This window comes from Psittacula echo (assembly GCF_963264785.1).
Source record: "Psittacula echo genome assembly, chromosome: 3".
NCBI classification, from domain to species: Eukaryota; Metazoa; Chordata; class Aves; order Psittaciformes; family Psittacidae; genus Psittacula; species Psittacula echo.
Genome location: NC_137736.1, coordinates 19,095,490 through 19,119,600, shown reverse-complemented (window position 1 = coordinate 19,119,600; position 24,111 = coordinate 19,095,490). Strand labels below are relative to the sequence as shown.

At 34.7% G+C, this 24,111-nt stretch overlaps 1 protein-coding gene across 5 annotated transcripts in view; it reads right to left on the bottom strand.

Annotated features, from left to right (window-relative positions):
- Positions 1–24,111, bottom strand: part of DCAF6 (DDB1 and CUL4 associated factor 6) — an 85,279-nt gene that overhangs the window by 18,558 nt on the left and 42,610 nt on the right. For 3 of the 5 annotated variants that reach the window (XR_013956350.1, XM_080612054.1, XM_080612055.1), the window contains exons 11-16: positions 22,858–23,013; positions 17,201–17,260; positions 11,429–11,534; positions 8,815–8,930; positions 7,875–7,958; positions 7,378–7,699 (exon numbers count right to left, since the gene is read on the bottom strand). Coding sequence is in view for 4 of the 5 variants with exons in the window: in XM_080612054.1 (XP_080468180.1) it covers positions 7,378–7,699; positions 7,875–7,958; positions 8,815–8,930; positions 11,429–11,534; positions 17,201–17,260; positions 22,858–23,013 (844 nt within the window). In the remaining variant the exon portion in view is untranslated. The remainder of the gene's footprint in view (positions 1–7,377; positions 7,700–7,874; positions 7,959–8,814; positions 8,931–11,428; positions 11,535–17,200; positions 17,261–22,857; positions 23,014–24,111) is intronic. The other 2 variants (XM_080612056.1, XM_080612057.1) reach the window with 2 other exon arrangements.

Genomic DNA, 24,111 nt, shown 5'->3' with positions numbered 1-24,111 from the left:
ACATTTTCTGTATGTTTAGAAATTCTGAAGTGAAATAAAGATTAAAAAAACCCCAACCAAACAACAACAAACTAAAATCAATGCAATTTGCACAATTAAATAACTAGTTTCTTAAAGCACAGTATGTCACATATTGCCCTTTAAAAAATTTTTTTTGAGAGAGAGCACGCTGCAGGCCTCAGTTCCCAAGCTATATTACCCAAAAATTTCTGGCTAACTAGCCCAGCATATTTTAAAATAACTATAATCATCTACTAGTTAGAAGAAAGATAGTAAAAATTTCTGGTATGTTTTCCAATAGAGGGAAACCCAAACAATTATCTATCAACTCAATTTGTAAAGAATCTACAGGAATTTGGCTACAAATTTTGTTTCACTAAAGGTCCAGATGTAGTGGCTGCCGTAAAATTAATCTGATACCCTAGATAACCCTGCTTCTTCCAAACACCATTATTGCAGACCAATCATCTCCTTTGCTGCTGCAAAGCTCACCTGTACTTGCTTCCTTTTACCATCCCTCTTAGCTCTGTACCGAGTATTGAGCACAGTATTGATTCCTCCAGAATTAAGGATTTTTGTAACTTGTTCATTTTCCAGATTTACTTACACACAAACATTGTCTCTTTTTGCTAAGTACCAGAAACTTTGGTTCTTTCTCTCTGCTCTTTCAATTAATTTTTTTCTCCCCCTCTTGTTGACCTCATTTGAAATGTTTTCCCCATCCAAAACAACTGCACAGAACCTAAGGGCTTATAACTACTAATTTAGAACCTAATTCTCTGATGCCTTATAGTACTTTCTTTGCTGTATGTGTAGAGGAATACACCTGCCAGCTACCATGTTCCTGCCCAAGAATTCCAACCATGTGTCTTAACATGCTGTCTTTCATCACCAAAGTCAAATTCAACTCAGGAAGGTGCCTAATTAATAAACCATTGTACTGGTCTTTACCTCAATCCATGAGTTCCCTCACTATTTTACCTTTCAGATTTTCTCCCCATCCCACTTGGGGAGAGTGACCGAGCTGTGTAGGGCAGAGCTGCTTGCTGGGGTTAACCCACAGCTGAGATGTTAAAATAGAACTCTTTCCTAAATATCAAAATTTTATTAAATTTCTAATTCCAGGCAACCATGTTCCTTTAGAAGCCTCTGAACCTATGGAAAAGACTTACTGCTGCTGTCAAATTTCAAGCAAAAGATAGCTCAAAACCAAGGACAAAACCATCACATTAACAGGACACTGACTTTGCCCTGAAGCCCAAGTTATTTCACCACTAATCATATAAAATGTTTACTGTAATGCACTAAGTCATTTCCCAGCCTTCTAACACAATCAATATTTCAAGTATTCTCAGCTACAAAACATTTTTAAATTTCCACCTGATATACTGCAGAATGACAATGAAAATCAGAGAAAAATATACTGATAAGAAATTCTTGGCTGATTGCATCACTTATTTTTATATTAAATTTATAGCAGTATGAAACAAATATGCCCATGGATTGTACTGAACAGCTAAATAACTCCATAGTGAACATTTTTATATAGAAAGAATGCCTATCGTGAAACTTAAAAGCACAGAAAGTACACAGATTCCTGAATGTTTAAGAAAATTGCCAAGTTAAATCCATGTATTCCAACTGCAGCTAAGATTGGACTATAAGACAAAGAAATACATGTCTGCGCTATTTTCCTGAAGGCATTTAAATTATAGGACTTGGCCTAAGTCTTTTATTTAATCAAATCTTGAGCCTCTTCCTTTCCAGCCACACAAAGCCAAGATGTTAATTTTCATTATCAGAAGTTTTGTGCTATTTCCCTTATATATAGCCTTTGGCATTAAATCATGGTAGCTAGTTTCTTCCTTTTACGGTGTGTGGCCAAACACAATTGCTCAAATTGCTTTACATGTTCTTACAATTGATTCATTCAAGTATTTCAATATGGAATATGAGAGCAAGTGACATTTTAATTTCATTCAAAGAAATATTATGATTTAGCATGTATCTTGCTAAATATTTATTATAAAATATAGCTTTATTAATTATGCTCAGTTCCATAACTTTGTTCAGGAAAAAAATAGAAACAGTCTTTGGTACATGTATTCGTATATTTTTGTCCAGAACTGGGTGTCTTTTACTACCAAGCAAAGCAAGTCAGCAGTGGCACATGCAAATATAACACATTTCTCAGCAGCTAAATAAAAAAAAAAAAAAAGGTATTCGCTCTTCAGAAACTATACACTTTTCAAATTGCATTAATTTCTGTGGCACACAATAAAAAGGTTAATAGATTGTTAAATATATATGCTGCCATTTCTTTTCAATTTCCATGCAATACATGCAGCTGCATATAACTCAAGCAATATGCTCTGTTATTCATAGCATTTAAAGTATAGCAATTCTTAAAATGCCAGTTAGATATGAAAACCAAGAACCTGATAAATCCATTACATGGAAATAAAGAGGAGGAGGGGAGGAAGAAAATAATTAATTACCTCATTATTCTATCACCTATCGCTGTTCCTCTGATATTATATCTAGTAAAGGGAACAACAACTGAAGTCATTCAAAAATGCTGGGTATCATGTTTTTAAAAGGTCAGCATCTATTACAAAATGTGCTCTACGTTTTCAAACTGAGAAGACTCCTCCTCAGTGCTAGTATATGAGACTACCTTGAATTCAGCAAAACCAGTATTCAGATTACATAACAGTACACAAAGTTGATCTTAGAAATGCAGTCATTCTTTATAGATCATAGCAGAAGTGGAAGCAGCTGCATAACCATTTCATTTCACATTCATTTTTGTTTGAAATTTTAACCTACTAGTTTAACATTTGCCAGGCTTAGCCTCTGCTCATAGACCAGCTTCTGTCAAAGTCCAAACACAATTAATTCAGTCACTGAAGTAGTCAAAACAAATCAGGGCTGTTTTCCTAATTTGTAAAAATTAAGATCGATGCATTAAGAAGAACATATATTTTGCATAGATTCCCCCCCTCCCCCCCAGATTACAAAGTATGGTGCTAAGGCAAGTCACGTATCTCTCTTCCAACTAAATTTGCTGGACATTGTCAATTTTGAAGAAGATATGATATGCTATGTGCATACTTCAGGATTTAAATACCTGCATATCTTCTCGTCTTTGTAAAGAAAGTGATCTTTTCCTATGGATTCCCTAAAATACCCAGAAGGTTATTTTCTCCATTGAGTATCTAGCTAAACTGCTCTGCTGTACAAAACAGGTTTGGTTTGGTTTTTTGTTCTGGTTTGTTTTTTTTTTTTATTATTATTCATTTAGAAATAACCTGCACAGCTCCTTATACATTTTGTTGAAAAGAGCATGTATTGACTAGCCCAATGACAAAAAAAATAAATAACTGTTTAGCTTCTTTCAGTTACTGATCTTCACCATTCCTATAGCAATGCTCAATGGCTACAGAAATGCTTCAGAAAAGTCAGATGTCACATTCTCAATTATTTCTTTTGAAGAAATGTCCTCCAGTGTTAAAACTATTTCTAGCTGATTCCTAGTCAACATTAGGTGACTTAGCAAATTTATCAACCAAAGGATTGTGCTGTTTTTCCATGTTTTGCTGCTACTACTCCAAGTCCTGCTCAAAATAGTAAAGCAGGTGTAAACTTTGTGTTTCTGTTGCATAGTCTTTCCTGACAGTTCACTTTCAGCTTAGTTGGTGAAAACCCACCTATCCTCATTGTGTTTTGAGATTAATAAGCATCCATAAAAATAATTTGTCCCTCATATCTATCCTTAGCTTATGCCATAGGAAAAAAAAAAAAAAAAAAGACCACACTCTTGGTTTGAAAACCTTAAAAGTTGGATTTGTACCAAGAGAAAATTCAAATAATGGAAGCTCTGTAAATATTAGATTTGCAAAATTGAAAACATTCCATTCAAAAATCTGAAATCTATATCCATCTTACTACAACTAAACTGAGACCAGTGGAGTTGATGCAGCAGGAAGTTCTCAATTTATTTAACTGCAGGTACTGTCAACAGAACTATAAAAAGTGTGTTTCAGCCATTTCTTTTCCTTAAGAGGAAGTTTAAGATCATGATTTCAGAGTAGAGAATCAGAAGCCTATCCTTCATTTCTCAGTGGAGAAAATTGTACTTCACAGTGGGAAAATGACTCAGAGTTTCCTGTATACTCATTTCCCCAACTGTGCAGTTTCTCTTCAATATAGATAATAGCTAGTTATTAGGTATATAAAAAACACGACCTAAAGAAACCTAAAATTGGTTATTGATAAAACTAGTAATGACATATACTGGAAAAGACTTATTAGTCATACAGCTTTTAGCATTCAGTTTCAGAAGGCTACGGCCTACTTTTTATGTCACAGACAAAATTTAGAAGTCAATATTTTTTGTACCACTGCATAAAATAGGCTCACAAAAAGTAAGACTGTTGCAGGCTAGTCTTATAACCTTGTCCAGAAAGGAAAAATCCCAAACAAACAAGCCCCAAAGCAACTCCTCTCCAGACATTCAAGGGAAAAATCTACTTTATTACTTCTATATTAATGCCATTAATTATCTTATGGGATGATGTATTGGAAACTAAATTATTAGATAAACTTCAGAAAATGAGATTTAGTAAAGGAACTGTTAGGTTACACAATTTACTAAGTGAGAAAAGAGAAAATGTAAGCCTATAGGAAGCATCCTGGTGGAGTTAAGCACCAGTCTTGCAGGCAATTTTGTTTAATATATTGCTAATAGTCTTTGAGCAAAACGTAGGAATGTATTCATGCAGTGCATTGAAGACATAAGGTTGGGTAACTTTATGAATATAGAGGGCACTGTAGGACCTTGAGAAAAAGAGGTGGGTAGAAATTCAGTAGTATAAAAATCGATAGTCATATACTGCTGAGCTTCCTTCTGGTGAAAGATAAGAACACATTAATTAGAAATTACAAAATAAGGAAGACTTCAGTATGCTAACTGATCTTATGCCTAACCACAAGCCACCACTATGAGACAGCAAGAGAGGAGAAGTAAGTAACTACAGCTTACTTGTATCTCACAGAATCTTCTCTTAGACAGTCAATAATACCATTAATCCTAGCAAAAGCCAAACAGTGCAGTATGCATAAAATTCTGGTCTACCATATTCACAAAAGAAGTGGAACATGGAGGAGAACAGACAGGAATCAGCATGATTGAAGGAAAACCACAATTTTTTTACTGCTAAGAGTGAGAAAAACTTGGCAATCAGTCTAGTGAGATACAGGCTGAAAATGGACAGGATGAACATTAATGAAATGATATGCGCTAGGCATGAAAAAGTATTTCAATCAAAACTGTATCTTAGCACAAAATAAAATTACTAATTTTAGTCAATTTACATCCATTATAGCAACAATGTTTATAGAGGTATCTTTCCACTAGTTAATGATCCAGAGGGAGTTTAAATAAATTTAATCAGTTTATGAAAGGAATTCACAGTAGTAGTAGAAGACATCTAGTTCCTTTCACTCTATTTCATACGGGATATAAATACTAAGAGGGCTTATAGCTAGCCTTTAGGACCACCAGTGCCTGTTTTCCCTCTGGAAATCCAAATTCCTTTGATCACACACAGGATGCCTTACTTCAGCATCTCAGAGGGTATTTAGAAACTCCTGAAACTGGAAAAACAGGAGGGAATGTAGTGTAAATAATATCTGACTGCTCAGAATTTAAAACTAGAAAAATTTGCTGCTTGCACACATACAAAAGCAGAACAAAATGAATTGGTCAAGCATTAAACCTGAATAATGAAAGCCTGGAGGCAATCCTAAACCAGTACTGACAACACAGCAACTTTTGTCAGAAATCAGAGGGAAGAATAAGAGAACAGGAGGCTGCATAAAGAATTCTAATAATATCATTAATTTTCTTGGAATGATCTTTCCTATATAAGTAAATTTCAACTGCTACAGCAAGAAATCTTGCTGCACATAAAGGAGGAAAAGAAGCATGTCAGATGAAGTATAACTTCATCTAAGATATCCCCACTAGTGGGAAATTGTAACAGCTATATGATACCTGGAAGTGTCATTCTTACTACATTACTATGAAGATTATTACATTATAGAGACAACATAAGGTGCATGAAGAGAAGCTAAGAATCCTGCCTGAAAACAACGTGATTAAAATTACACATTTTTCTCACTGCTTGCTTTCCAGTCGTTAGATCGTAATGAATATTGGTGTTGTAGTGGAAACTAGTTCTGCCATTAGGTGTTTACCTACAATTACTCAGTATTGCATGGAAAATTCATGGATTATGATGGAATCTGTATATATTGGCTTTCATAAAAACTGTCATATATTGAACAGAATTACTCATGCTATGAAATAAGCAACCACTGACTTATTTTTGTCACTACTGACAATGTAGTGGCTTATGACTTTTTATTTTATAACTGCATATTAGTCAAAACCTTTTCTAAACACAACTATAAAATTCTTTCTGATTTTTTAATGAATACATATTATAATGCCTCCTGTAAGGATTTTGCATTGCTAGCATAAGAAATTAATATCAAGATAATGCTGCCTTTGAACAGGATAGGAGCAAAGGTAAAGCATCTGACACTATGTTACATAAGAGCTGAAACAAGTAAAGGAGGTATTTTCTTAAGTCTAAAAATAAAGATGTTGCTTAAATAATTATTTCAGCTTTTACAAAGTCCAAGAATCAAATTTAGTGAACAAACCAATACCAAATTGGGGGTTTACTGAATGATCAAGCAAGTATGTCCAGTTGTTTATATTTTACAAGAAAAAAAAAAATATCAAGCTTACTAAATGTGTCTTTTATTAATCACAACAACTAGTAATCTATCTTTTTGTTTTACTGCTGTACATTGTGATATTCATTAACCAACAAAAGGAAAAGTATTAGTTTCTCCTTCAGAAAAAAAGATGAATGAAAAATTGAACAAATCACTCTTAATGTATGTACTACAGACAAACAGCATTGCTGAACAACAGTTACAAGCTCTTGCTTTGCTGAAGAACACCTGAAGTACGGTTAAAAGAAAATGTACCTGTATGCAAATCTATAAACTTTCTGTATTTCCCACTAAAGGGAGAATGTTAAAAAATGAACTACCAATATTTAGCACTGCAAAACTCAGCAGGCAAGAGAGCAGGTATTAGATCTGTAGGAACTTGCCTGCCTAGGGAAAACATAGCGATATATATCAATATCTTACATATCGGCAAATTAGACTGCCATCAACTGTTGGCTAATTGTCAAAGAATAACTTATTTTATTTAAGGATATAAGGCATGGGTTTCTAGATATTCCGTAAGGAAAAAAATTTTGCCAAGCAGTAACAGATTGGTATTCCCCTAACCTGTGTCCTGGTCCTCCTCGATACCTTGCCCCTGGGATCAGAACAGGATCATCATCACTATCATCAGTTTCTTGGAGAGCTGAGGTCCTAGTAGAGGACTCGTCTGGAGGTGCAAGCCCTGAGGATTCTGGGTGTGGCTGAGGTTCATTGTTTGCAGCAAGTGAGTTGGCAGTGGAGTCAGTACTTTGACTTGACATTTCTTGATTCACACTTTTTTCACAGGAGGCTTCTTCCTCTACATTTCCAGAGACAGCATCAACACTGGGGTCATTTTCTTCTGGAACGATTCCAGAATGCTCAGGACCAGGTTTATCTGATACAGCTAACAGAAAATATTGGGGAAAATAAGTCACACCATTAATGATTCTAACCTATTTCAGAAGACATTATAAATGGTCACAGAAGTTAAATTATGCATACTGAGATTATATTGAAAATTTAGTTTTTCATTCTCTACTTCTTCATGTAACTATATTTGAAAGAGTACAGATACATACATGCTTCTGTCGTCTCTACAGTTTCATCTGTAGTTTTCAGTTCTTCAGCACTTGCGTCTTCCTTGGGAGATGCATCAGGAACTCCTGAATTAAACAACTTCATAGTAAATCACATTTCATTTAGATGCACATCTATAACATAAGCAAATCTAAATGATACTAGGAGTCCTAGTAGATCCTAGGACTAGATACTAGACTCCTAGATACTAGTCCTAGATACTAGCACTCCTAGATCAATTCCTTCCAAAGTCCATGTATTAATTTACTGTAATTTCAGATACTAATCTGATACTAATAAAAGTCAGTGTATAGATATAAATTGATCTAGTTGCCCAAGTGAATATGCTAACAAAGAAAAAGAAGTATTTATTTTTTTGTCCTTAATATACTTAATATCCTATGCTATGAGAACTTTAGCTGCAAAAATAGCGTTAATACTGTTGAAACAGCTGATTGCTTACTGAAAGCTATTATTTCTCAAGACAGAAACTGAATTACCCCTTTATTGAAAGGGATTTAAGAAGACAAAGACTTTGTTGGAACCAGTCATTTGCCTTTTGGCAATAAATTGAGCAAGACAACCATGTGTAACAAAATACAGTGAAAGCTTGAAAGAAATGTAACAAAATACGTAGTATTCATTTATGATCTCAAAATGCAGTTTTCTATTTTTCTACACAAATTGGGGCAGCATACATCTTTAAGAAAAAAGAATAAGGGTTTTAGAACTAAAGAAAGGATAAGTTTAGTTTCTTTATATTTATTTGCAACTATTTCAGATTGGTACCTTTTTCTTTCCTAAAAAATTTCATGTTCTATTATGGCTGTATTCTGCCTTCATATGCATGTATATGAGAAATCCATTTTGCTTAATGATAGTCATGAACATATGAAAGCAGAATTTTTACCTTAGCGTTTCAGAAATAATGCTGTATCTTACTTGTTTCCTCATCTTCAGGCACTGATTCTTCTGAGGCTTTTGTTTTTACAGAGTCGTCTTGGCCTTCAGTTTTGCAATGACTTCCACTTCCTCTAGAGCTTGAATTTGTGCTGCTCCTGGCAACATAACATGTGAAAAATAAAAATGAAATTTAGAAATATAAATAGATGAGATCTTTACAGTAGCACAGCCCACCCATCATCACCATTCTCACTGCAACCTCACAATTCAATAGCTCCTGGCAGCAACTACAACTAACAACCTTCACAGCAATTTCAAAATTTTCTTTTATTACGTCCGTCACTACTCACCCCATATTCCTCTGCATCACAGAATCTTTAAAGGATTTCTTCATTGCTTTTCAAAATATTGTTAGAACTTAGAAGGATTACACTACTTACACATTTTTTTACAAGTGTAAGTGTTCAAAGAACTAAAGTCATTACAAGCTGTCAGCTGAGCACTAATACATAATCTTAACCGACCCAACTAAAAATCTGATTCAGATAAAATTCTCCAGGTATAGTCATTCCTGTACTTTTTGAGCATTTTAATTTTTACTTCAGTGTTATTTTTCACACTAGCAGTTATGTGAAAAAGATGTTTTTGAGAGAGCCAAATAACATCTTGTGCTTTTGTTACATTAAGCCCTACAGTCTGCTTCCATAGCAGGTTTTCTGTTTCTTCAGTTCCCTTTATAACCCTTCATTGAATCCCTGCCAATTTGAATCAGTTTTCTTGAAAGCATGACAAAGTTTGCACACAGCATTTTAAGTCACAAAGCAAAGCAGAGTTGAGCGGCAGCACCAGTAATTCTCATTCTTTGCTGAGATTTCCGAGCTGGTAACATCTAGGATCATACCTGCCCTTCGAGTAGCTGCATTATATTGAGAATGAAGTGACTGGTAGGTCCGTGTCTTCCTGCATTTAATTTTCACAACACTCCTAAATTTCAGATCAGGTTTTTGATATTTGTCCTCAACTGCATAATTTTGTTATATGGAATTGCATCCTAACTTAATTATTGTATTCTTTGGAACAATATTTTTAGTCAGCCTCTGAACTGACAATGCCATGCAACTTTGTTCCACTACAGAATGCTTCTTCCTCTCACTACCCACTACAAAAGCTCCATTAACTTAGTTTACCACTATGATCAGTTTCTTTATTGATCTATCTGACCCACCTTGGATAGAAGTTCATAATGCAGGAAAGTATCAAATACTTTATGGAAATTCAGACAGTTTTTCTCTATTACACCATGTACGTTTCTATAACCCATTATTCTGTCAAATAAGAGGTACTGAATTACGTGCATTCTACTTCCCATCATTTTAATTTATTTCCCGTGTTCTGCTTGTTTTAATATGCCTTTCTGTCCTAAAGCCTTGAATATGGCTACCATTAGTCTGAAAAGATCATGATGTTTAGTCCTTCATTCTCCTTTGATAGTATATTTGATGCTTGTCATTCACATGGTGCTACCCTTTGGCCCAAGAGATTTGGTAGAATACCTGCTATTAGACTGAATATATATGTGAAGTTAAGTTTTAGTAATTTTCACTACTAGTAGTCTTTACTTCCACAATTACAGACTTTTGTAACAGGTAATTTTCCTGTCCCTAATCTACATTTCCTGTTCACTCTACTTTTTCTTAATATTGTTTCTGAGGCAGATGTTCATGCACATTTACCATCTTCAGCATTACTTAGTCATTAACTGTTTGAAGTGTAAAATGCATTTTTCAAATTTTATTTTAAAATAAACACAGAAACAAAGTGTCAATGTTTAATAATATTTGTTTTCTGTGATACAGTGGCAGTAATATTTTATTATTACATTAAAAAACCCAACTAGAACAAATAAGCAAAACATTTGCAAAATTCTGTGAAAGCTTGCTTGATTTGGTCGCTAAATAGAAATACAGTCTGATAAATTGGTTGAACATAACTGTCGTAGTATTTCAGATGTGAAAACATACAAAGCCCTGTTTAAAGCTTCTGCACTGCTATGGGCAAGGTGTATGTTTTATGTCTACAGCCACAGAACTTTGAAGTAACTAAACCTGGTGGGTTTGGTTGGTTTTTGTGGTGTTTTTTTCTCCAGCCATGTAACAAATGCAGCAAGCATTTCTACTTACTATCTTCTATAATAATTTTGAAAACATAAGCAAAGGAATAGAAATAAGAGGAGATGAAATAAAGATTGTGCTTGTTTTGGGAGATCCTGAGATGCTCTAGTCATAGACTTTGATATAAAACTAAGTCAGTCAGGCCAGTTGGCCCCTGGACCACCTTTCCATCACTGTACTACTCTACTAAGACAGTGAACACTGATTTTATGCCAGGGTACGATGAAGATAGCATGTTTCAAATTAAAAAGCTTTACAGTATCACAAAAAAAGCCACCCTTTTGCATAAAGGTTTAATGTTAAAGTATGTCTTTTATGTTCTGAATGTATTAACAAGTAAAGCCATTTCAAATTGTCTATGTATATAGACCTAAGAATACAGATATACCATATGGAAAAATAACTTACCTGTATCTAAGCTAGACAACTGTTAGTGATATGTGCTGATAAATAACCAATCAGAACCAAAATTAACTTCTTACCACTCATCAGTGAAGTCCAGCTTTATCGTGCTTGTAGTTGTTCCTTCTGTACTATAGTGCAAACTTAAAACCGGTTCTCCTGCTCCTGTTCGTGGCTTATCACTCTCTGTAAATACGGGGTTGATAAAGTTTGGATTGCAATCAGTAATATAAATAAAGCTGTTATAATTCTGAAGATTCACTTAATTATCTTAACAAAGGCCAAATGTGGTAGTAACATCTAGAATATCAATTTAAGATCTCTTACAGCCCAAGCAAAAAGTTAAAAAGTTTCAGAATAAACACATTAAATTTGCAATGCTTTAAAAATGATCTACAATGATTTGTATTTATAAGAGCAAACAAAGAAGATGCTGTCCTTCAACATGCAGGTACATAAAATTGCAGATAGACATTTTTACACACAATATTATCCTTTATCAGCAGATCCCTTTTCTATTAAGTATATTAAGAATAAAAGTGGTTTTGGAAGTGTTCAGTCTTTTTTTTCTCATTAAATACATATGTAAGATTATGAGATCTAGACACAGTCTAGAATCACTACCCCCTTTTTTTTTTTTTCCTTCTTACAAACTAGTCAGCTACAAGTATCTTTAGACCTGCTTTAAATTGTCAGCTATTTGTCATAAAAACACTGTAAATTCATGTTCTGAGAGCTCTGGGTTTAAAAAACCTTTCGTATTACAGCAACTGTAAGTAGAAAGGGAGTATTTGCAAAATTAACTATTCACAACATCCAAAAGTAATAGAAGTGAATAAAATAAAAAACCACTGCAAGTCTGACAAGCATCTGCTGCATATATAGTTTTAAGGATGTTCAGTGGTCTACTTCAAAACAGTTCAATGATATCTATCCATGCACCACCCTTGAATAAAATTAATGGTCACAGCCTATCTATATGCATGGCACAGTTGCCATTAATACTGAAGATGGCCTTGGGCAATACTAAATAGTTAACAGAAAATACCACCTGGTTAAGCCTCACTACAGAGGTGCCATTCTCTCAGAACTCAGTTGGAAGTTTCCTTAGTATTAGGTGTCACTCAAATGACCACTAAGTAGACTATGTAATCTCACTTGTCGTGAACGCTGAACTTTTTATCTCAGGACTTTTTGGGCAATAGCATACCATATTTTCTGTCATTTATAGAGTACAGAAATTTGACCACAAGTATACCTGCAGTACTGATAGCACACTGACACTTAGAATACAGAAAAAGCTTTAGATCATCTTTGGTAAACACCAGTTAAAATCTAACTTTTGATTAAAGCACAAGCCTACTAATTCCCCCACTGAAAAGGCTATTATTAAAACAGTAAAGGCTATGATACTGCCTTAGAATATTTATTTTTAAAAATACAGTTAAATTACGGGATTTATGAAACAGAACATAAGAATTTAACCGAACAATCAATGCTCATATTTTTAAATTGCTGACAGGCAGAAGCCCGCTCAGAGGATCAGAGCAGTGATCGGCTGCACCAAAGAACTTTAAATATTTATTTCTACATATTCTGAAGAGGGATCAAATCAAAACAAAAACAAAAAAAATCCAAAACACAAAAACCCATGTGAAAAAAAAAAATAATTTATGTGTATGAGAATTAACCAATTACAACCATGATCCTAATCATACATAGGGCATGGGCCTCATTCTATGCAATGACAAGATCATAGACTCTCTAAAATAAAGGTTCCAGTTCTACTTAAGAGTAGAGCAAAAAAAAAAAACCTGATCAAAAGCAAGTTTTCCATTTCCTGAAATACACTGAGTAAGAAAAGAAACAAATGTCAGGAAATATTTTAGTGGCACATACAGATATTTTCGGAAAAAAATTACATGCTCTTTCTTAACTAAACAGGTGCTTTCTCTATTTTTTGGCAATCCAACCGCGACCATCTTTTAGTATAAACTTCTGTTCAAACTTTGAGCATCCCTTCCTAAGCACATACAAATACTGATCACTAACATACTGCACAAGTTATCAGGAGCTGGACACTGAAAGAGTAAAAAATAACATAGCTGACTTTTCCTTTCTTTCAATATGCACCGAGAAAACATATCTTTGAATTGGGAACCCAGATAGGTAAAGAAAAGCAACTTGCTGAATAGTCCAAGACAGCCACCAAACAATGACTACACTGTAACTTGATACCGCTATGCAACATTTGCTCCAGCACAAAACTAGTTAATATTACTGACCAAAGTACCTAAACATCACTATCCTGTAATGAAGCTATTAGGCTTGTGTTATAAAGCTCAGATCATATTATCATAAAAACACTTTCCTGTCTTACTGTAGAAGGAATGCTCATACTTATTCACACTCAAAAAGCTAGAATTGGTGGAAGCAAATTTAAGCAAAGAGGACATGGACAGAGAAATTATTTTTACAAATTTCTGGAAATACCTGTTAAACTATATTGTGTAATAGCTTTGTCTTAAATCTACAATAACATGAGCTACAATTCGGATTGGGTCAGTTTCTTCTTTTAACTAGCTTTTAGAGCATAAAATCAAACACTAATAAGAACAAAAAACTTTTAAAAAGACAGATGAGACAAGAACTCTATTCCAAATTCCTCAAAAAAACACTGAAACTTTAATGTGCTTGGCTGTAAAATCTAAGTAAAGATATTATCAACAACTTGTATTCTTATTTCATAAGCAACCCTGTTCTAGAACAGACACTCCCAAGAACAGTTTGTTCTCTAGGTGCCTACAGAAGGAAAGTATTTTTAATCTACCACCCTTAAAACTGAAGACAAAATTTCATTCATAACCTTATTAAAAACAAACACGAAACAAAAAAAAAAACACAACAAACCAGGAAACCCCACTCATATACACTGAAAGCAATACCTCTCATACACACATTTTCCTCTTAGAAAATGAACTTATGTAAGTGTAACTTCACAAAGATTGGATCTCTTAACTACAAAGCGGTAAGTGCATAAAGCCAGCTTAACTACGTAATGCAACCTGTAAACCTAACATTATAACGAACTTCAAGCTCATTTCCCACGTCTCAAATGCTGCCTTATGCTCTTCTGTATTTGTAACCCCACAAGAAGGGGGCGGACAACTTTTCACAAAAAACTTCCCAAATAATTCCTATCCAGCACTAATCATGATCTCATAAGAAAAGCAACTTTGTACATTCTGAAGATAAGGTTGTGTTCTTGGTGAAAACAAGACAGAGTTACTTCTGAGGGAAGAAAAATTGATCCAAAAAGGAGAAAATAAGCGGTGTATTTCAGAAATTAGGAATTCTATGGGAAGGCTTAGCACATGAAAATTCATCAGAAGCAGCTGAATTTGAAAGAGAGGGTGGAGATCCTTCTGTCTAGCAAGGAATAATGACTGAATATGTTACACAGATATGAGTCAGTATAAGGCACAATGACTAAGGGAAGACCAAAAATCAAATAATTGGATGGACCAACCTAATCTACAGCCCAAGGCATACACTCGCTTTGTCTAGATGACTTGTACAATAATCAGATGCAGTACTGCACTTCACTGAAGAAGGCAGCAGTACAGACCATGCTGTGCCTTGCACAAACCACAGGTCTGAAATTCTTGAGCTTGGACCTGCAGAGCTCACTATAGGTCTGGAAAGCTCTATATGCAGACCAACACTCAACCAGTTTATCTGACTGGGATGCAGAGCTAATTAGCTGGGACACAACATGCCAATACAGTTCCTAGGACTTACAGGACTGTTCATGAGTAACTAACTCTGCCATAGCTGACAAACCAGCTTGTTCTGAGCCAGATCAAATATCTATAATATGGCACTGAACAGTCTGGTACGGACATTGCCGTAACGGATTACCAAACCTCCGCACTAACTTGCGGATATCTAGAAATATCAGTAATCAGTATGGCTTCTGTGTATGTAGGAAGAAGCATTACATTGGTGTGGGATGCACACACACATTTGAACTTCAAAGTTACTGAGCTAGCTCTCTGGCTTCAGGTTTCCTCTTTAATCATAATTCAGGCATAACCTTACAGTCATAACATCGCCTTCGCACTGCAACAAATCTAAAAGCCAACCCTCTGTTATTACAAGCACAATAAAAATAACGTGTAGAGCACAGTAATCCACTTGAAATAATTTTGTTAGGATGGGAAGGACTTACAGCTTCTGCTGGACTGTCACAATAATGGTATTATAAATTTATATCCATGTGGTAAGTATCAAAAAATCTTTAAACCCATAAACAATCTTAAAATGAAGATGCCAACAAAAGAGACTGGTTCAACAGAAGACAGCTGATTCAGTACCAAATTAAGGAAAGACAGGAATTAGAAATAAGAAGCACTTATATACAAAAAGAACTGATACGACTTCATTAACTAGAACTGGTATTATTTCCTTCATTAGCTACTTATCCTTTTTGTAAAATTTCTATTCAAATATGCATTGAAATTAATGCAGTTTAACTTCAAAAATCCAATTTGATTAAATCCATCAGCAAATTACTGCTCTGTTATTATTTAATTCATAACTTCATGGAACAGTTTATCAGTTTTCAAATTTTTTTGCAGTGGTAAGAACTTCAGTAAACATACAGACTTTTTGTGTTAATTTTTGTTTATTCTACTCTCATCAAATAATGCTTTATTCTGAGTTAATAACAAAGAGTACAACTTGGCCACTAATTATAAGCAAGTTTTCCAGCTGTACCTGGCTATTAGAGTGATATAGACTACTGAACCATGTATAATTGGCAAATTTACACACTGATATTTAAGGATATTTCATCACAAAATGTAATCCCACAAAATTAATATATTTTGTCAACATAAAACACAACTTGATTTTTTTTCCCAATGTTCTGGCATCTTAAAAAAAAAATCATAATCTCAACAGTTGCTAAGCAATTTTTCATAAATGGGATTTCAAAGCGGCATTCTAGTTTAGAATGTGAAACAAGATCAAACAGCCAGCTCCTTTGTGGGATTTGATTTCCTAAATCTCTACAAAGACTGTGATATGGAAGTAAGCATAAGGCAGAAGGTATGGAAATCTATTTTTAAATTACCATCTATCACTCATTAATTATTCAATCATAAATATTCACTACAGATGACATTGGTTCAGCTGGTATAGGGTCACCTATGGCACACTTCACTGTTTACAACTTGAAGACTAATGAATAATGGGCAGAGAGAAACCTCACAAGCATTCTTTCTAATACCAGCCTATAGGGTATCTACAGAAAAACACTAGTACTTATTTAGCATGAGGGATGTAGGACAACGGGTTACAGAGGTAAGATGCACCTAAGACCAATAGGCGCTCTTGAGTTACTCAAACTGTATACAGGTATAACAAAGCTGCACATATCTCTTGCATAAGATAAATTAATTTGGCATTATATGATTTAAAGGTGACTTCAGTCTTGATATTTGTACTTTGATCCAAGAACAGCCATTCAGAAAAAAGACTGTTTAAATAATTAATTTTACTTTGCATTTTGAAAAAATATTCTAAATGTTGGTAGAGTACACAAGACACTTACGGTACCTCCACTGAATGCATTAACAATAAGATGGCTTTTGAAAACAATTAACCTTACTCTGTTACTCATATTGGGAATTAAATAATTTATGAGTTTCCAGCAGATCTGCTTATAGAATTCTATTTTATGTAGATGAACAGCATTTTTACACTGTTTATCATCATGAAAGGCAATTTTAAAAGGAAGCATTGCAATCAACTACAGCTGGGTATAGTGCATTTCCTGTCACACGCACCCTGTTGCTCATCAAGTGACATGGATCCAAGCTGTTTGTTAACCACAGAAGAAGGAGAATCTGAAACAAAAACGAGATTTCAACTTAAAACATAAGCAGCAGAGAACTGCAGAGCAATGTCATGATCATATGTTAGTTTAAAATAAATAAAAAGCAGCAACATAAGGAAGCTTTGGGTTTGTTTTATGAGCAGCCAGCCATATTGCACTTTCTAGACATGACAGAAACAAAGCCACTTGTGTCAAATAATTATGTATTACTTTAGGTAGTTATTGAAAAGCCTGAAGCTTGCTGAAATGTCAGTAATAAAAATGCCTGTCCGTGACCAAAGATTTTACTACATCCTTCAAATTTCTAACATGTTAGGAAAAACACTGAAGAGTCATGACTCCTAAAGCCTTTGCTATAACTACCAAATGACACTAGTATTTCAAACCATGTGCTAAATGTATATTTCAGAATATTTATACTTCAACATGAATTACTCAATATGTAAACCTATAAGCATAAAATGAAAGAGATAAGACTGTTTATAGATATAACAGCATACAGACTGTTTGATAATTCTACATTCCTAGATGATATAAATCAGTAGCATCTGAGAACATGTTTTCATGAGTTTATCACAGTACTACACCAGTCTTATAAAAATCATAATCACTGGGGAAAGAAAAAAACAAAAAACAAACAGCCCAAAAAAACCCCCAAACAACAACAAAACAAAACTAAACCCCCAGCAGTTAGTGCATTTTTTTGTACTGGACATTACCAGCTAATAACTATCACCAGCACTACATTCATTGTACAGACAAATGACAGGCTCAATATTCAACATCTTCTGTGCATCTATTTCCCTTGTCACCTCTGAAGACAAGATAATACAGAAGTAAGAGCTCAAAATAAGCTGATGTACATAAATTAGTGCAGTATTTCAAAGATACTGGCTAGGCTACATATCTTGCTTCCATTTGTTAATCTTCTGTTATAAACAAATACAAGCTAAGCTAAAAGGATTCAATATTCTGTATTATAAACTGAGTCATACTTGCTACCATCACAGCACGCTGAAGGAATTTGAACATAAATTTAAATCCTACACAATGAAAGTAATTAAATAATAACACACTCTCTCCTACAGCAAGCTCACTTCCAGGTTTGGGCCAGGATCACCAGCATGACCTATTTTGTAGTATAACCATAAAACCTGCTAAATTGACAAAGCTGATTTAGATGATTTCCAGAGGTCCTTTCCAACCCTCATGACTCTGTGATCTGTGACTTGTAACAATATATTTCACTTTCCAAAACTGAAGAGTGGTTTACATATAATTTCTAATTTAGAAATGAAGTATTTACACTGGAGTTTTTTCAGTGGAGTAGTAATCCACTTTTTAGCATGTAAACTGGAGCAAAATGCTAGTGTAAAAATGCACCACGTCACCATCAACTTGTATTCCAGCTGACTCAGCACAGGAACTGGTATGTCTCTCTCAAAGGCTGGCTGGCTTTGATCACTGACTCACAGTTATGAAGCCTGTGATTTGGATTAACTTGTATCGAAAGTGCTAAAGGGAGGCGAGGTCTTGGACAGCAAGCTGAGAAATATGACAGAAGACAGCGATTCTCAGTCACACTCTCTTCTTGCAATCCAATTCTTTCTATAAACCTGTATGTCCTTTTTTAAAAGGCGTATCATGCCGCCAAACATTTTACTTGGCTGGAAAAGCTAACTGCAGCAGCTGTTTAATTCAGATCAAGATGAACAGAAGAAATACGCCTGAACTAAAATACTTCAATTAAAAATTCAAGAAATTACGTTTACTACCCTTATCGGCACTTCTAAATTTTATTAAGACTTAACATTATATAACAGTAGGTAAAATGTGTGGTTTACCATGTTTATCATACCATTATAGTAAGCAAAAATGAAAAATTTTCTAGGTAGCAGTCCATGCCAATGTAAGCTTAAACTTCCCACATTTTACTATTATTTTGACGTCTTCTTACACCTTTGTGAATACATTTCACTTGTAATATGAGAAATTTTAAACAACATATTCCCATTAACACGGTTAAGAGTTCAGTTTGTAGAAACTGTAAACTCAATTTTTTTCCTTTTCCAAATGACCTGAAGCCACAGATCACCAGCACCCCTTGAAGTGGCACTGCAGTTTAGAACCCCACACCTCAGGCAGGGAAATAAACATCAGCAAGAAACCAGCCTAGAGAAGTTCAGGTAAATGCCTCTTTTTTTAATATATGGCTTTGTTTTGTAAAAATTCTGAAAAAGTAATTTCATCATTTCTGATAAAGCTTTTGAAAAAAGTATTACCAAAACTGTGCCATATAGTTAAAAAAATGAACAAAAATCCAAACTCTTACCTGAACCTTCACAGGCTGGGTCTACATCCCAGTGCAGCTCACCACTGGTTGTAATGTCACCAGTGCATTCTAAACTGGAACACCACTTAAAAAGGGAACTGGAGATTCATAAATTTGAGGCACTTCAAACAGAAAATAGAAGATAATTTCAACAACAGTTACATGCTGAGGGATCTTCCTATAGTGTGGTCAATAAGTACCTGACTTCATCAAAATGCTAGCATGCCATCTCTACTGTTTTGGTTAAAAATCCACCTTCCTCCTTATATCACTGTAACAGCAGCTCCAGCATGACAGTCAGGTCTGATGCAGTGAGACCTGGTTTTAAAGTCCTAAACATGGTGCATACAGTGGACCTTATCTAAGAAATGAAACACTTGTTTTAATAACTAGGAATAACTGCTTTGCAGAGTGAATGAGCTCTCGGTTAGGTATTCTGGACTTCAAATACACACACTTCTACATCCGGGTATTTCCAAAGAATGCAAAGAATCTAGTAATAAGAAATGAAATCATTCCCTTGTTCTTTGCAGAAAGCTTTAAGACAGAAATTAAGGTCCAATTTGTTCCACTGAAAGACACTGACTGTGTAGTTAGGCCAATGTGCATCACAGGTTCTGCAATATACTAGCATACACATGTATGTATCTTTATTCCACAATAAATGCAATCTAAATCAAACTAATTTTTCCTCAAAGAATAAAGGTTCATATTACTTCATGTTTTTGTGGGCGAGATTATGCACACTGATCACTACAGAAACACCTGATGCACACTGACTTAGTTTTATTTTCCACTTCAAGATCAGGTGGTTCATGTTTGTTTCTGTAACTTCTCAAATTGCATTCAGTTCACTTGAAGTTCTCAAAAAGAAGAGTGATGTAGGTAATTGCGATGCACATATGGCATATCAGCACTGGGCAGAGCGGCAACAACAATAGGTTGAAAAGTTTCACCTTCATTGTAGTTTGCATATAACACATGTTGTTGTTTAAATACTGCCTGTGATCTGAATGTTATGAAATGCCACAAAAATGTAAGTCAAAACTAGACTTTGTTGGAGAAAGTATATAATAATAAAAATAAGCCAAACAAAACCTTACCATAGTTCCCTAATTAAATTGTCTAAGACACAAAAAGCTGAATCTGTTAAATATCTAAGCAAAGGCTTGAAGACTATGAGACCTGATACAGCATATAATGCTTCTAAAATTCAACCAAATTTACACAATACTTAAGAGGTATCCACTAAAACAAACTCTTTTAGTCACATGAGGATGAAATATCTTTTTCCTCGATGTCACACCAGCCCACTGTGAATCATTCTCAGTTAATACACTTTTACATTCAAGAACAAACTTTTGACCATATTTTTCTAAATAGTGATGGTTAACTATTACAGAAACAGCTTACAAATCCTCATGAAACTATTAAAAGTCCTTAGACTAGGAGACAGAATAACTACTATACAGCCTAATTTTCTATTAAACCTGTAAAATCTTTCAGCTCTTGACATTCTCTACTGGTAATTTATTACATGGCTGAAGTACTTTTTTCTCCAGCCTGTGTCCAAAGCTATAATTGAGCTTCTGTGATTGCAAAGATAAGGATTAAGAATGAAATACAGGTCAGAAGAAATGGCCTTAGTCTCACACTGAATTCCCCCTAAAATTGCAAGTATAAATTATACAAGTTTTACCAAAGCAGGGATTGAGAACTTGCAGCCCTGGTCCAGAGGCACTAATACCATTTCACATAGTGGCAGACACATTTTGGGGTTAAATTTCTGTTTGAAAAATTCACAACTAGTATGTACTTGAAAACTAAACATCTGCCTCAAGACAGAGCAAAGACAAACCCTGCAGGGAAAAACAATAAAAGAAAAAAGGAGAGATTGTCTCTGTATGGGAATTTATTATTAAAAAATAACACAAACAAACAACCCCAAACTAAGAACTTCTTCCTTCTACCACATTTCTGAAACACCAGCTTAGCACAGGGCTGGAAAACAGTTGCCTCTATGGAGAAGCGAGAGATCAAAATTTTGCAGCTCTGGTTGCAAAGGAACAGATTGCAGATACATGTATTCCAAAAATGAGCCTTGGGAGCTCAGAAAAGGAACAAACGAAATAATTTGCCTATAAAGAAATGAGTGAATACAAATAATATTTCCATGTCCAGAGTGCAGAAATCATAAAAAGTTGTTCTGCTTGTTCTCCTCCTACAGGTAATATGGCTGCCATTCCTAGGTTAAGCACAAAGCCCTCCAAGGATTTACTGATTTCCAAACATTCTGAAAACTCACTGTAGAATTTGCTTGTGTAGGAAGTTATTCAAAACTTGGTAACTATACATTGTAACTACAGCACTAGCCACTCTTCCATCAAACTGTTCTGTAAGGCTCCAGATAAATGAATAGATTGAGCCATAGCAAGTTAAGCTGTGAATGTATGACACAATCCTTGTAAGCAATTTAGCCACACTTCAACTGTCACAAAATTTATGTATAGAAGAAACATTGCTAGACAAAATATGCTGATATTTCACAAAGCATGCAGCTCACTCAATCTTTACATGGTGCCATGACAAAGTTCACTTCAAGTTTATGCTTTAGGGTTTACCTCTTTATTCATATGCATGCTTCTACCCTAACTTTCTCAAATATGTCTCTTTTTGTTATAAACATCTCCAAGACCTTCTTGGAGTAATTTTTAATCTCAATAAGGGAAGGGGGATGGTGAAAATAAAAGTTATTCTTTTCAAAAGAGAAGAGCACATCTGGAGACTTTGTCCTGCTAAGAGTATGTTCACTATACTTACTGTAAAGCCATAGTATTTAAGAGTGCCAAAATTCTGTTTTACTGAATTGTTATCCTCATTTAGAACATCTGCTAAACCAAAGCCAAATCTTAAATGTTGCTATCAGATACAGTTAACATCAAAACGCAATTTCAAGTGTGTAAGAACTTTATTCAGGACACAGCAATTTCTTGCTCAACTGCTCTAACAAACATTGCATATACCTGATGCCATGCACTCAGGAAACTTTCTCTGTATAGTATCATTTAGCTATATAATCCAAACATGTTAGATAGATGAAAACTGTCAATATGACTCTTTCCCTAACCATGTGATGATAAACACCACCACATGCAAGGTAAGAAAAGCAGCAAATGCATTAACTATCTTGCTCTGGAAGAGAAGCATCTCAGCAAACAACAGCAGCACAAACTATAACTACATTAGCTGCTTAAGAAACCTTGACAAATGACAACCTGATGTCTGAGGGTCCTGTGAGGAGCCCTGATCAGAAGAGGATGACTGTGGAGCTGAACCCTCAGCCAGCTCTCGATGTCTCTGTTGTTCTGCCTTCTTAAGCCTCAGTCGCTGCAGACCCCTACGGATTATAGCTAACTCGGGTCCCATTAACTCTGACAAACAGGAAGGGGGGAGAGGAAGGAAAAAAAAAAAAAAAAAAAGAAAAAGGCATGTAAAAGAAAGAAGCATTGAACATACAACATACAGAACAGGGAGGAGGGGTGGGGGGACTCACCAAAGACAGAAGCAACAGAAACACCCAGAAATTATAAAACAAAATATTGAAATTGTTTTCCTGTTCTTAAATGCAATAAGTCACAGGATTCGAAAGTTCATGTCATACATCTCCCTCCCCATCTCCAACACTTAAACTATTTAACAGAACTTTTTAACAAAAATAGATAGATCCCAACTGATTCAAAATAAAGCAAACAACAGAAGCACTCATTTTCATGTTCCTACACACATAACAAATGAGAATAACTGTGGCATAAAATTATGCAACTTTGGTCTACAGATAAATTTTTTAAACAAATGCAGCAGCTTTCTGTGTGTGTGTATGTGTGTCAATACAATTTTGATTAATAAAAATAAAAAAGCAAAAAACCACAACAATACCCTGTGAAAAAAAGTAAACTAGGATTATAGAAATTGGTGGCAGAACAGCACCTAACCCCAAAATACACTTTACTATGAACACATTTTTTATTTTAGACATTCCCAGTGGGTGAGAATTCAAAGTCTGGAAACACTGTTAAGCAGTTCTACAGAGAAAGTAATATATTGGATCACAAACAATTTAGTATAATTCTCTTAACAGACTATTGTTTCAGTTCCATCTTTAGAGACTTCACTGTTTTCACCATTTTATCTTCATTAATTTGTCAGTTATCCCTTTTTGGCACATACCAGTCCAAAATACTGTTTGATTAATAGGTTCTTTTTGCTAACTGCTATGAAACTAGATGTCCAAGCAATTTTTTATTCTTTCATTGCTCTTTGAAGATTTCTGCCACTTACACAAATGTTGGATAGCAAGTGCTTCTCTTTAAACAACACAGACTCTGTCTGTATTAGCAATGGCTAGAGCACAACATTGACCTGAACCACTACTGAACTACTCTCATCTATAATATAGTAGAGAAGCTAATTCAGACTCAAATATTCACATCAAATGCTCTAGCTAAAGTCTGTTTTGAACTGCTAGCCTA